We start from the raw sequence: 15,370 nt of genomic DNA on the forward strand, positions 1-15,370 counted from the left end.
AGTCATCCCACCTGGCACCAGCCCCGGGTGGAAGAAACCATGAAAAAGCAGGAGAAAAGAGAGAAATAAGTGAGTTGTGTTTGTGAGCAGAGGCCAATAATAATTGCTTCAGGTGCCAAAGAGCATCTAAACCAGATTCTTATCTGAGAACTGTTTGTGACTGTAAATATGAATGTAAAGTTTCATTTTAAAAGCATCCAAGTTTTCCTATAGAGACAGAATCAGATAGTGGTTGCAAGAGGCTGAGGTGGGGGAAGGGACCTGGCTGCAAACACAAGGAACTCAGGAACTTTCTGAGTGGGTATGATGGAAATGTCCTGTATCATGACTGTGATGGGGTAATAAGACTATTCATTTATCAAAATGCATCAATACTCTTAAGTGAGGTGAATTTTGCTGTAGTTCAAGTATTCCTTAATAAGCCTACCTTTATGGCTGGGCGCAATGGCTTACACCTGTAATCCCAGCACTTTGGGAGGCCGAGGGGGGCAGGATCAGGAGTTCAAGACCAGTCTGGCCAACACGGTGAAACCCTGTCTCTACTAAAGATATAGAATTAGCCAGGCGTGATGGCGGGCACCTTTAGTCCCAGCTACTAGGGAGGCTGAGGCAGGAGAATTACTTGAACCCAGGAGGCGGAGGTTGCAGTCAGCCACCACTGTGCTCTCTTTGCCCAGTCTGGAGTGTGATGCCACCATCGTGCCACTGCACTCCAGCCTGGGCAAAAAGAGCGAAATTTTGTCTAAAAAAAAAAGCCTACCTTTAAAATATGCATGTAAACTTTCAATTCACAAAGCCACTCACTCTGGGAAAATATAAAGCCAAAATACTAACCCTAAAGTACAGTACAATTCCCCGATCACCCTAGAAGCCAGCTGTACTCTAGCTAAACTACTTACAGAAAGGCCAAATATCAGCCGAAATAAGACACTTGGAGCCCCCACCCCACCCCCGCACCTCTCAGCAACACAAAGGGAGACAAATCAGGAGACAAGATAAGGGAGACATACTGTGAAAATCTTTCTTTTATTACTGTCTCTTGTGGCAAAATAACATTTTATACAAATAAGTCACCTAGTTTACTTTGGACACAAAGACAATAAAAACTGGAATGTGGATCTTGGGTGGAGAGGAGGAGGAAGGACAGATCAGGTCATTGATGTTTCTTATATTCTGTAAAAAATAGATTTACAGGAAAAAAAAATAGACTTTCACAACTTCAATGACTTTACACAGTCCTTTGTAAAACAAGGAGTAAATCCACCTCCACCAGATCCTTCTTGAGGCTGAGATGTTCCGTGACATGGAATGTGAGTAACACAATGGTTCAGTGATGAGGCTCCTACATCAGGTACAGCAGCACCTTATGCCACAGGAATCCTCATGCACTGGGACAAGGAGTCTGTCCTGTGAACTTCAGGACACAATGTCCTCACCCCCAGACCTCACTGACATCATAGTGACACTGGGCATCAGAAGAAAGTAACTTTACAGAGGGGAAAAAAGAATACGCTGGAAGCCTAGTGGTGGGGCAGGACACACTAAGGCAGGTCTCACCCAGTTTGTACATTAGACACAGCCTATTAAGTCCACCCCAGAAATGAGTTTCACTTCAACTGAAAACATAAACTGACAATTGCCCAATCACTGCCATTTCACGAATTTCCAGTTCATGGTCAGCCCCAAATCACATTCTTCCATCCTATGTATTGCAAATCAAATGGCCCAAAGACTGAGGTGTCTTCAGGAAGTACATGCTGAAAAAATGCTTTCTCTCCAAAATAGTATTGAGCTAATACATAAGGAGACAACAGCCTACTCTAGCCCAAAACTTCTTTTACTTGTTATGTCCTCTGTTTAACTTTTAAAACATAGAATGAAATAAACTAGGATCTTCTTTGGAGAAGCTAGGAGGGCATCTTGGCCCAAAGGCTGTACAGGAAAAGAGGCCCTCTCCAGGAGATTGCAAGGCAGAGGAACAGAAGCAAGAGGGGAAGGGGTAGGGGGCAAGCCCTGTGGCAACAGGTGGGCCTGCTATTCTGATGAAAGGTGCTCCCACCTCCTGACAGAGGGCAGAGCCCCCATGCAGGTAGTTTTCCTTCTCCCTCCCATTGTATCACCCACAAGATAACTGCTATCAACAGTTCCGATTCCTTAATAACATGGCAGCCTGACTGGTTCTGTTACTTTCAGAGAAAGCATGCCTTGCAATTTTTTCTCACCAACTCAGGTAACAAAGAAAGGCTTGAATTTCAAACTCATCCTGGTTAACACCCCAGAGTGGGAATGCTTCTCAAGATTTCCTGAGCAGCTAGGCACAGGAATCCAGAGCCCCAGATACAGAACACTGGACTTTCAGGAGCAACAAAGCCCTGTCCTGCTGGGCATGGACCAAGCACTGTTTGCAAGTGGTCTCCAGTGAGACTAAGGCAAGCTAACAAGGAAGAGGATATAGCACAACACAAGCCAGATTGCCCACCTCCTCCTTCCTCCAGGTCCTCTTCCTAGCAAAAGCAAACACTGCAGATAAGAGCTAGTCCACTACTGTACTAGATACAGTCTGCCCAGGGGCACGTTTCCAAGACACACACTACTGAGCAGAGCTCTGGGTAGCTCCAGAACCACATCCCAGATAACGTTAAAATATCAAATAGTAAAAACTCCCCACCTGGGCCTCTGTCAAAGAGAGAAGGGACTGTTGTTAAGCCTGACAGGAACATGCAAATCCCATTTGAGGAGCCACAATGAAAAACAGAAGGTGAGGAGACAGTGCTAACTGCGCTGGCATCTGCCAATGAGGAGGTGGGAACAATGGCTATGCAGCTTTCCCCAGCAGCATAAGGGACAGAGCCACACATAAGGCACCTGGATTTACAGTGGACGCCAGTTCTGCGTGTGGCCGGTCTGGTGATAAGGAACCCATTCCACAGGGTGCATGGTCTCTTCCCTCTCTCAGGGCTGAATCCAATGCCAACACATGGGGGTAAGCTAGGAGCTTCTCAGTGAGAAAGCTGCCAGCATATGGCATCGCCAAGACTCTGGCCTGGTACAAAGCACTGGGTCAAGGTTCAGGGCCACTCACTCTAGAGCCCACACAGGGAGCAGCACTGGTGGTGGATGCACAGGAACTTCTGTGGCCACGTGCTGTCTCTTTTGTCCCTGGCCCCCATACGGCTTTTCTCCCAAGCACTTTGGGACACAGCTCTCCTGTCACAGGTACTGTGACACCTCACAGTCACTTACCAGATACCTGGGTCTTTCCTAGGGACATTCTTCTACCGATGTTAACTGAACCCTGACCACATCAATCATCTCATCAGAGGGTCGTGGAGTCTGTCCACTAAGGGTCTGAGGACAAAAGCAGCCCACAGATGTGCAAGGGAACTTGTATGAGAAGACATCACTCTGACAGGCCACCTCAGCCTATTTCACCCCTTCTGAATACCTAAAACAATTCTAACTAGCAGTCTGAAGGATCAGATTGCATTACGTAGCTCTGATCCACCAGGATAGTTCCAGAAACTACTTCAGTAGAAAGGTAGATAGGAAACCCCCCCAAAAAAGAAATCTACAAAGAGCTTTGGAGGCAAATCCCCATCAAAAGCCAATCCTCCAGGCTGCGCAGTGCAGAGAAAAGTCAAATCTCTCCGTTAGAAACCTGCTGCTGATTTTTAAGCATATCCTCCCAAACATAAACCAGATTAGCCCCCGGAAGTTGATTAATATGATCACAAGTCTAACCACGTATCACATATGCTGGGAACACCAGTCATTTTATAAAACCTCCCCAAAAGAAGTCTGGAAATAAACAAAATTCAAGTCTTGGTCTCTGGCCTTGAGATACTACTGTTCTGTGAACAGAGCTGACACGTTCTATTTCATAAGAGACTCAGAAGGGAGGAGCCAGGAGAAGCGGAGCAAGCTTATCTGTCCTCCAAAATGAGAACAGAAGGCACTGCCAGGCTGAAACCTTGGTCTATCCCCAGGAGGGCTGGCTGAGGACCCTGGAGGTGAGACGGAGCAGCAGCCTCTCCACAAGCAGATCCTTCAGTCTGGCAGCATCCCCATCTCTTGGTGCCTCCACTCTTGGAATCTTCCCGCCTCCCACCCTTTCAAGTTTCTTCCAGTTGGTGTAAGACTTCACACAGACCAAGGGCAGACTGTGCTGATGGCAACTCCGGAGGGGAGAGGAGGAGCTACCTGGAAGAGGCCTACCTTTCGGCTTCCCACAGCACCCAGGAACCTTAAGAGCTGCAGACCTGCCAGTGGGCCTGGCCAGAGCCTTCTCACCAGGCACAGCTATGCCTGGAGAGACAAAGGGCTTGTCAGGACAACCAACAGGCAGCCAGAACTACAGAAAAATAAAACTTTTTAACATGGATTCCAGGAGCTTTACCCTAACTTTTTACTTTACTATAGTACCTCTGAGACCTAAGGGACAGGGGAAAAAAAGGGAAGAAAAAATACTAGGGAAGAAAACACAGCACTGTTTGGCACCTCCTTTGGCACACAGGAAACTCCCACCCCAGCCTTGGCTTCCTGGGGCCAGGTTCCAGATGTGTGTTGACAAACTGCAGCTTCAATCGCCCCTGTGTGCCAGGATCTTGTGGCCGCGGCAAAGCACCTCCCCTGTCTACTCCTGCCGCACTTACTGGCCTCCATTATAGGCATAATCAGCCTTGTTGTGCATTATCAGCTTGTTGTCAACAAAGTAGAAGCTGTCAGAGCGGGTCTCGTAAGGATTTTCAATCATCAGACGAACTGCAAGTCAGGCAAAGGGGAAAAAAAAAAAGCAAAGAATTATGTTTGAGTCTGCCGTACAGGGTAGGTGGCAGAAAACTTTGCATCCCCTCCAAAATAAGCCAGTACTTCAGAGTATACTCTGCCAGAATAACGATGAGGACCGAACAGAGGGAGCCAGCCCTTGACAACTGGAGAGACCAGAGGCCCCCAAACTGAACACGATCTGCATTTCAACATAAGGATGCAATCAGCTCTCTGCCATGGCCTCCTCCGTCATCTCCAGCCTGGATTTTTCAGCTAAGATGCCAGGGAAATGTGCTCACCCTCTTGCTAACATGGACCCCACCAACCTATTTACTCAGTGCTCCCAGCTGACTGAAGCAAGCCCTGACCTCTGGTCAGTGGCCCACCTCTAGATATTCCAGTCCAAATTCAGAAATCTGAGCCTTGCTATGCCCACCTCCCACACGCACCCCTGACAACCCAAGGAATTCTAGGTGGAAATGAGCGCAGGGAACACAGGGCAGGGAGCCTTCTCCGAAGACCTTTTGGATATTAACTTGCAAATGATCCAGCAATAGGTCTGCTTGTCTTGGAATCTAAATTGAAGTCTTCTGTTTGTTCAGGCAATTGCCCAGACCTCTTTAACCATACTGGAGGGTAAAGATAATTAACAGTCACTACCTCTGATCAGTTTTGAGTTAATGATTACACGGCATTTTGAGTCCCCTGGAGGAAGTGCTGTTATTTATCACAGTTCTCGAAAAGTGAAACTGATTTTTTAAAATTCTTTGATCCCACCAATGCCAAACCTATTTGGTTTATATGCAGAATATTGCCCTCCAAGCTGATTTGCCTTCATGGGTAAAACTTGTAACACTATATATAATCTTTTCTTGCAAGTATCTACATATTCCAGCCAGCTTGGGGAGAGGGGTTCAAGTCAGAATCAGATGCTGTCATCAACACGCTGCCCCACATCTCAGCAATCCTCATTTTACCTGGGAACTGCACTGCCACCACACGAGTATAGGGCACCTGGCTTTCAGAATATGACAATTCTTAAGGACCTGGGATTCTGAGAGGACCAATCAGTGGATCCTCCCCAACAAGGCAACTGAAGGCATCACTAGTCACAGAATTCCATTCACACCCTCATAAATGCCCTGAATTTTCCCTAACTATTCTCAGAGGATGCTAACCTGAGATGGCTAGGCCAAAGTCGCAGAAACTGACAAGGCCTGGGGATGGGATGGTCACAGGCCTCCTTTTATTTCCCTTAGGCACTGTCTTCCCACAGAAGGCATCTAAAAGGAGGGCCTGTATTATTAAACCTTCAGGCTCGGCGCGGTGCCTCACGCCTGTAATTCCAGTGTTTTGGGAGGTTGAGGCGGGCGAATCATGAGTTCAGTTCAAGACCAGCCTAACCAACATGGTGAAACCCTGACTCTACTAAAAATACAAAAATTTAGCCGGGCATGCTAGCAGCCACCTGTAATCCCAGCTCCTCAGGAGACTGAGGCAGGAGAATCACTTGACGGAGGAGGTGGAGGTTGCAGTGAGCCAAGACTGTGCCACTGCACTCCGGCCTGGGCAACAGAGTGAGACTCTGTATCAAAAAAAGAAAAAAAAAAAAAAAAAGAGGGCCTAGCGCAATGGCTCACATCTGTAATCCCAGCACTTTGGGAGGCTGAGGCAGGCAGATCACGAGGTCGAGTTCCAGACCAGCCTGGTCAACATGGTGAAACCCTGTCTCTACTAAGAATACAAAAATTAGCTGGGCATGGTGGCGCATGCCTGTAATCCCAGCTACTCAGGAGGCTGAGGCAGGAGAATCGCTTGAACCTGGGAGGCAAAGGTTGGAGTGAGCCGAGATTGCACCACTGCACTCCAACCTGGGCGATAGAGTGAGACTCCGTCTCAAATTAAAAAAAAAAAAAAACCTTCACTGCTCCCATACAGGCAGAGTCAGACTTTGAAACAGGAGCCAAGAGCAATAGGAAATGAGAAGCCTGAGGTCAAATAACTAGATATGCATTATGTCACCACTGCCATGTGACAAAGCCTGGGCACTTGACCAGATGGATTTCAAGGTTTATTCCTTGTAGCCCTCAGAATCAAGAGTGCTTTAAGAGTCAGGGGATACATACTGACATCCTCCGAAAGCTGGGGAAACTCATAGATATGTTCACAAGTGTTCCTACTGCTGGGGATGCAGAAGCCAAAATCAAAGTCAAAGTTTTTCAGCAAGTGTTCCCGGAAATAGTGCCGTTCGATCATCCGGAAGTTTGACACAGGTTTTTCTCCCACTGTGAACTCCACCCTGGAAAATAAATCTCTGTGAGCCCGACTTTGTCTCCTCCCACCTCTAAAGCCAACCCAAAACCCAACCGAAAACATTCTTCTCTGTGAACAAACAGAATGCTCTCCCCTCAGGTAGCAATGGTACTCACGTAGCCCCGACCATCCGGAGGCGGAGAAATGCCGGTGTGAACTGGTAACGAACAAAACGTCCTGCACTGATGTCTGCATCTCCACCTCCTTCCTCCTCATCCTCCTCCTGGTCTGAAAGAACACACAGAATCTTCAGTGCACCGTCTCGGCATTCTCAATCCAAGAGTTCTACCACCAGTACCAACAGCACAATGGCAACCAGTTCCCAATAATCACACCAACAAGAATGGCCAGTGTTTACTGCACACTCGCTATATGTCAGGACACTTGCTATAGGGCAGACTCCTCACAACAACCTGCGAGGTGTTACTATCTCCATTTTACAGATCAGGAAGCTCAAGTTCAGAGAAGTTAGGTAACATGTCTGAAGTCCCTCAAGCAGTAAGAGGAGGAAACAGGGATTTGAATCCAGGTCCATCTGACTCAATGCTTGTTCTTCAACACTAAGTTGTTAGCCTTTTTTTTTTTTTTTAATAATTTGGGGGCTTATGCCATATCCTAAGGGCGAAGGCTGATGAAACACAAGCTGGGAACTGGGCACCTGACATGGTCTATATTATATAGACTAGATCTGTAGCTGACCAAGTTGAAGCGCTGGCCACTAACCTAAAAGAATGAGACTATAAAAGTTGTCGGCCAGGCATGGTGGCTCATGTCTGTAAACCTAGCACTTTGGAAGGCTGAGGCGGGTAGATCACCTGAGGTCAGGAGTTTGAGACCAGCCTGGCCAACATGGTGAAACCCCGTCTCTACTAAAAATATAAAAATTAGCCAGAAGTGGTGGTGGGTGCCTGTAATCCCAGCTACTCAGGAGGCTGAGGCATGAGTTGCAGTGAGCCAAGGGGGCACCATTGCACTCCAGCCCGGGCAATAAGAGTGAAACTCTGTCTCAAATAAAAAAAAAGTTGACACTTATCAAAAAGTTCTTCCAATGAATATAAAAATTTCTGGCAGACATGCAAAGATAAACCACTAGAAATACTTTTGTTATTTAAATAGAAGACACTGACCTACACCCTTGGGATACTGTAGTTCCTTGACTGATGTCTATTTCTAGGCCATACCAGACCTAACCCTTACCACCTGGGAAAGGGTGAAGCAGATGTGGGGGCCCCTACAAGGTTAATGCTGGTCTCTGGTTTAGTCCATTCCTGAACCCAGGAGATGAAAGATTTGTAAAATGAATCAGAGAACAAGCATTCTAATGTGAATAGGAGTTAGTACCCACCAGTGTCCAGTGAGGATATTTTCTCCAGGTCTAAGCTGTACATGGGTACAACATAAGACAAGTCTTTTTCAGCATTAAACATCTCTGCCTTTGACAAGCCCAAGAGCGACTGGGCAACCAGGGTGAGTAGGGTCTCACACCCAGAGACTCTAGAACCCTGGCTCCAACAATGTGACTGAGAGAGCAAATCTCGGGGATTCAAATTCATCAGAACAAGTGCTGCAGGACGGTACTGATTCAGTGTGAGGATATTCTTTTTTATATTTTATTTATTGACTTATTTTAAGATAGGGTCTCACTCTGCCACCCTCGCTGAAGTGCAATGGAGTAATCACAGCTCACTGTAGCCTTGATCTCCCAGGCTCAAGCAGCCTCCTGAGTAGTAGGATCACAGGACTGTGCCATGATGCCTGGCTAATTTTTTGGTATTTTTTGTAGAGATGGGGTTTCACCATGTTGCCCAGGCTGGTCTCAAACTCCTGGGGCTCAAGTGACCTGCCGGCCTCAGCCTCCCAAAGTGCTGGAATTACAGGCATGATCCACTGCACCCAGCCTCAATGTGGGGATATTCAAGTGAATCAAGATCCTTAAATGTAAAAACTAGAGAGACTGAACATCAAGATACTTTACAGTATCTTCAGCTGAACTTCTTGAAACACTTCTGTCTTATACTGAAATGACAACTCTGAGTCTAATCCAAATCCACGAATCTGTAGTAGGCCTGGAGTCCTTGAAATGTCCCAGGTACTGGGATATGTGGCTTAGGGATAAGAACACCACAGACCCAGGAAACTAGCTGGTCCTGATCTGACCATCCTAATAAAAAACTACCCACAAGCTTGAGCCTTTAGGAGCACTGGTCAGTATTAGATTATGAAAGCATAAATACCACCAGGTAGGGGTAAAATCAGGTCCTTATCAAATTTGCAGGCTCTTTCTGAGTGGCAAATCAGACAAGAAATGCTTATTAAAATAAGTTTACAAACCACGCTGATACTACTGGTATCTGTACCAGTGTTCTAACAAATGACTAACTCCAGGGGGCGCTAAACCTCCAATGAGGTGCTCCAAAGGCTTCTGTGGTCCCCTGGCCAGAATGAATCACCCTGGCACTGTATCACAAGCCCAGCAAGTGGCTATTGGAGGTTAATTTAAGGAACCCCAAGTAATTGAGTTTCTGGGTCTGTTCCTTCAGAAAATGGTCAAGATTAAAATCCAAACCAGGACTTACTGGGAAATCCATGGCACTATGTAAAGGAGAGTGAGAAGATGGCTCAAACTGCCTCATGTCTGGACTGGAATCTTTCCTATCACCCGCCAAGAGGGCTCTAGGCTCAGGTGAGTTTTCCTCATTATAGTTTAATTTCAAGGATTTCTCTCCCAATTAGAGGCAACATGATAAGATGAACGAGCACAAGACCTTAGGCAAGTGCTGCTTGGGGATTCTAGGCCTCAGATCCTTCGCTGTAAAATGGAGATAACAGTAACTCCTCACAGGTGTGAGGATTACATACACTGATGTGCAGAAAGATGTGGAACACAGTGACCAGCAGAGACATTCAACAAGCATCAGCCTCTGAACACAGCTTCAAACCAGGCCATAGGAAGAAGTCATAGAAGCGGGACACAGTGGAGTCCAAAAAACAGGATGCAGTGGCACACAAAGATTTGAGTTTCAAAGACCTTTGGCTCGAAACCAATGTCTAGTGGTCACTACAACACTGAGGCCTACCTGAAACGCAAGGTTTGGCGATCTCAAAAAGCACTGTCCCTGTCTCCAAATCTCGAATTTTGAAGCGGGTGAAATCAATACTGTAGATGTTGTCTTCAGGTTTACATAAATAATCTGAAAATGAGAGAGAGAGAAACCAATACTGTTAAATAATCCTCCAAAACTACCATTTTTTTAATTCTCAAGTTTTGAAGCAAACTCAAGATTTTTTCTTACACAATACACTTAAAATACTCCCAAAAACTTTCTCTTGTGTTATTGTTAGCAGATGTCGTATAAACAGAAGTAGGGGATCCAACAAAGAAAAAAAAGAACAAGGACTTGCTTTGGATGAAAACTTACAAAACTGTTAGAACTAGGATAGAAGGCTGGGCGCAGTGGCTCATGCCTGTAATCCCAGCACTTTGGGAAGCCGAGAAGGGAAGATCATGAGGTCAGGAGTTTGAGAAAGCCTGGCCAATATGGTGAAACGCTGTCTTTACTAAAAATACAAAAATTAGCCAGGCGTGGTGGCACGCACCTAGCTACTTGGGAGGCTGAGGTAGAACAATTGATTGAACCCAGAAGGCGGAGGTTGCAGTGAGCAGAGATCGCACCACTGCACTCCAGCCTGAGCAACAGAGCGAGACTCTGTCTCAAAAAAAAAAAAAGAAAGAAAGAAACTAGGATAGAAAAGGGGGATTTCTTTGGAAACACCTAAAAATCTTTCATTATCTATCAAGTTGGGTATCACAACAGGGCAGAACTTTGTATGGAATTCCAATCTAAAACATTTAAACTGACTCAGCAGATAATACGGTGCTAGTTTGCCAACTGTCAGTGTAAGAAAGCCGAGATCAGCAAATTTTTCTGTAAAGAGCCAGATTCTAAATAATTTAGGCTTTGCTGCCACATGGTCTCTGTCACAACTACTCAACTCTGTCACTGCAGCCACAGTGCATCCACAGACAATACACAAATGAATGACTGTGGCTATATTCCAATAAAACTGTATTTATGGATGCTGAAATATGAATTTTACATAACCACGTGTTACAAGATTTTAAAGTTTTTTTCAACCATTTAAAAATGTACAAACCATTCTTAGTTTGTGGGCTACACAAAATCATACAGTAGACCATACATATCCAGGCAACAGGACAAAGCTGCTGGTGAAGGCAATAGGCCCAAGTAAGTAGATGTGACAACCTGAGCAGCTAATTCAAATAATACTGATCACAGCAAAGTTCACTGATTTCTTTCTAGGACGATTCCAGATAGCACCTTTTCCACAACTCATTTTGATGCTTTATCTTTTATTGCCTGAGTTAGTTGTTTTCGTGTTTTACAAGTAAGTTGTCTCTTTTTTATTTTTTTATTTTGGAGACAGAGTCATGCTCTGTCGCCCAGGCTGGAGTGCAATGGCACCATCTCTGCTCACTGCAACCTTCGCCTCCTGGGTTCGATTCTCCTCCTCCCAAGTAGCTAGGATTACAGGGGCACGCCACCATGCCTGGCTAATTTTTGTATTTTTAGTAGAGACGGGGTTTCACCATGTTGGTCAGGCTGGTCTTGAACTCCTGACCTCGTGATCCACCTGCCTCAACCTACCAAAGTGTTGAGACTACAGGTGTGAGCCACCGCACCCAGCCACAAGTTGTCTCTTTAGTAAGATAGCAAGAGAACTTATTATTCTGTAACTGCTAAAAAGGCTAACATTGGCTTTGCACCCTTAGAGAGTACTCAAATAACCTGCTAGATAGAATGAACAAGACGTTAAGAAGAGTAACAAAGAGGCTGCCAGGCTCTGACCTGTGGCTTTCTCCAAGAAGCTGCAGAGGTGGGTCTGGACAATGATCAACAATCCCAAGCCCTCAAACAGGACCCGAGTGCTCACTGAGAATGCTGCTTAGGGCCAGGTACAGAATACCCTAACTCACCTTTGATGGCAGGAGAGGGCATGAGGTTACCAAGACCAGGTGCTGAGCACTGTGTACTTTCAGAGCTCCAAATGAAAACCGGTTCAGATAAAAAAGCTTTTTCGCACTGTTGCAATAAAACTGAATAGCAAGAACGTCTAAAGATATGTTCAGGACTGCTAAGGACAGTCCCAACCCAAACAGTGCTAGGAAATGGGGGCATCCAAATATCTAGAATCAAATTAAAACTCTTTGAGGAGATGAGAATTCCCTTTCGCACAGGTGGACCAAAACTTCCATCCAAATTACTAGAGCTGCCATCAGCAACCTGAGGTGCACCTGAGCAGCCCTGGGCTGACTGGTATAGCAATTCAGACACCACGGCAGCCTTCGATCATCAGGGAATGCTGCTGCCGCCACAGGGTTAGGAGACTGAAGGGCAGGAGTGATGGGAAGGGCAAGATAGGCCTAACTGTGACTGCACACTCCGGGGGGGGGGGAAATAGCAGCAAGAGAAAAGACGTCAAGTCAGGGATTGGCTTGGCAAAGAACAGAAAAAGGGAGGTCACCCAGGGCAGGGACTGGGCAATATTTTTCTTTCCACCCATCCTCCTGTCAATGAAAAAGCTTAGGATGGTTGCCTTTTGTGCATTTCTGAAACCCTGAAATCATTCTTAATTCATGAGAATAAATGTCAAAAGCAGGATTCACATGTCGGAGTTTGTACACAAACTGAAACTTTATTTTTTGTTTTAATGTGGCACAGTTTTAAATGGGCAGGAAATGCCACGGCCATGTGTTGTGGGTAAGAACCCACCTGCACACTAAGGCGCAAGGCTTCGGACCCAAAGAGGGAGGGAGGCACGGCAGACTGCGACGGGGGAGGGCGGCAATGGGGCCGGGGCGGAGGAAGCAGGTAGGGCTTCTGGCCTGCCAGGGGCTGCGGAGCTGGGGCAGAACGGCTGGGGTCGCCTGGCTGAAAGGGAACTTCACGGATGGCCGGGGTTCCAGACTGGGGGTCCAGGGGTCCATTTATTAGGGGACCTCGGCTCCCAGTCGGCTCAGGAGGATCCGGTTCAGCTGACCCGGGCCCGCTACCCAAACAGGTCCGGCCGACCTGGGGAACCGACTGGCTGAGGGGCATCCTAGCGTGGCCGGGCTCACAGGAATGCGGTCAAGCCCAGGAGAGCCCTTCCCCACCTGAGCTACGTGAGCGTGGCGGGGGCAGACCACGGCCGGCGGGGCAGCGGGAAGCGCGGCCCAGCCGGCCGAGGGGGTCTGGGGAAACTCCTGCGCCGGTCGAGCGGCTGGGTCCGAGGAAGGCTCCAGGAGCCGGGGCCCGGCGCGAGGGGAGGGCGCGGCCCGCACGGCACTCACTCTCGGTGACCCGGCTGAGGCGCAGGACGTGCTCGGGCCGGATGGTGTCCAGCGCCAGCAGCTCCTGCTCCGTGACCGCTGCCCCGACGCCGTCGTCGGCCGCGTGGTGGGGCGCCTGCCGCCGCGCCTTCAGGCGGTTCAGGACGCCGCCTCCCGCCTTCTTCTTCTCCTCCTTGCCAGCCACCAGCCCCCCAGGCCCAGCTGCCGACGCCGCGGCCGCAGCCTTCGGGTTCGACCCGCTCATCGCTCCGCCGCCAAGATGGCCGCCGCTTCCACAGCGCGGTAACTATGGAGAGCGGGGGCGGGGCCCAGGGCCCCGGGGCGGGAGTGGGCGGGGTCCCGGGCGGGGCGGGGCGGGGACCGGGGGCGGGGCAGCGGCTCTGCCCCAACTTTGGTCCTGCCAGGTGGAAGGCCTAGCGTTGCCTGGTCGTCCACGATCTTTAAATGTATGTCTTACGGTCAAATGAATTTACGTCATATAAACTTTCCTCCTCATCCTCCTCCTGGTCTGAAAGAGCACACAGAATCTTCAGTGCACCATCTAGGCATTCTCAATCCAAGAGTTCTACTACCAGTACCAACAGCACAATGGCAACCAGTTCCCAATAATCACACCAACAAGAATGGCCAGTGTTTACTGCGCACTCGCTATATGTCAGGACACTTGCTATAGGGCAGACTCCTCACAACAACCTGCGAGGTGTTACTATCTCCATTTTACAGATCAGGAAGCTCAAGTTCAGAGAAGTCAGGTAACATGTCTGAAGTCCCTCAGGCAGTAAGAGGAGGGAACAGGGATTTGAATCCAGGTCCATCTGACTCAAGGTCTGTTCTTCAACACTAAGCTATTAGTGGACAATGCATGTTAAGAAAATGTTTATTAATATATTTAGCATAGAAGGTAAGTTAAAACGGTGCTGGTTATGCAAAGGCAGCTTCAAGACAAACTTTCCAATGAGATTGCCATCCCTAAGCCCTACTGTGTCAGGCCCTGGGCTAGACATTGAGCTAGGTTACAGGAGATGTGAGAGGGCAGAGATTGGGTCTGCCTCACCCCTGAATTCCCAGCAGTTCAGCTAATGCCTGACACAGGGTAGGTGCTCAGTAATGGCTGAAGGACAGCCTGAACAGTATCCCACTATGGAGGAGCTCCCACTTTTGATATAATTCATTATGTGACCCTTCCTCTTCACAAGGCAGGTTAGTATGAACTGGAAGACAAACTAGACTCATTGACTGTACTGTAAGAGATGCAGCAATGGTGCTAGGAATATACACAGGAGTGGTTTATTCTAACCTGGCTATAGAGTCTGAGGGGTTGGGAAGGTTTCACGGAGGCAACATCTGCACTGAGCCTTGGAAGTTAGCCATGACTTCACCAACTGGCCAGAAGTGGGTCAACAAGGAATTGTGGTCTACCCTCTTCCACTCCAAGGGGTTCCTTCTCTAGGGATTCTAGATCTGCACTGTTCTGTGTTGGAGGCCTGGACCTGACTGATGCAGTGTGTCTGCTAGGTCTGATGTCACTTCTCAGCCAGGTTAGAGTAAAATTGCAACCCTCCCCCAGTGCCTCCAGACTTTCTTCCCAGGCCTTGCGTGCTGAGTCCCTCTCACCAAAGTCACCAAAACGAGCTTCTCTTGGTTCCTGGACAAAGTCCAAACTTGACCCCACCCCAGCCACCCAGCTGGGTGGCACAGTGTATGGCCAAGTTCCTACCCAAATGCTGTACTCTCTTTGAGAGGTTAGCATATGGTGGCATTTAACAAACTGTTCAGGGAGGTTTTTTTTTTGTTTTTTTTTTGTTGTTGTTGTTTTTGAGACAGAGTCTCACTCTGTCGCCCAGGCTGGAGTGCAGCGGCACAATCTCAGCTCACTGCAACCTCTGCCTCCCAGGTTCAAGCAATTCTCAGGGAGATTTTAATAAATATGTACAAAAA

At 47.7% G+C, this 15,370-nt stretch overlaps 1 protein-coding gene across 1 annotated transcript; it reads right to left on the reverse strand.

Moving 5' to 3' along the window:
* Positions 1–1,007: 1,007 nt before the first annotated feature.
* On the reverse strand, positions 1,008–13,693 carry UNC119B (unc-119 lipid binding chaperone B). Its single transcript, XM_021675478.2, has 5 exons — positions 13,433–13,693; positions 10,158–10,271; positions 7,197–7,308; positions 6,894–7,066; positions 1,008–4,761 (listed from the first exon to the last, which is right to left on the reverse strand). The coding sequence occupies exons 1-5, from the start codon at positions 13,674–13,676 to the stop codon at positions 4,649–4,651; spliced, it is 756 nt and encodes a 251-aa protein (XP_021531153.1). The 5' UTR covers positions 13,677–13,693; the 3' UTR covers positions 1,008–4,648.
* Between the last annotated feature and the right edge of the window lie 1,677 nt (positions 13,694–15,370).

The sequence above is a fragment of the Aotus nancymaae genome, unplaced genomic scaffold (assembly GCF_030222135.1).
Source record: "Aotus nancymaae isolate 86718 unplaced genomic scaffold, 86718_ANA_hifiasm-v0.15.2.pri h1tg000021l, whole genome shotgun sequence".
Taxonomy (NCBI): domain Eukaryota; kingdom Metazoa; phylum Chordata; class Mammalia; order Primates; family Aotidae; genus Aotus; species Aotus nancymaae.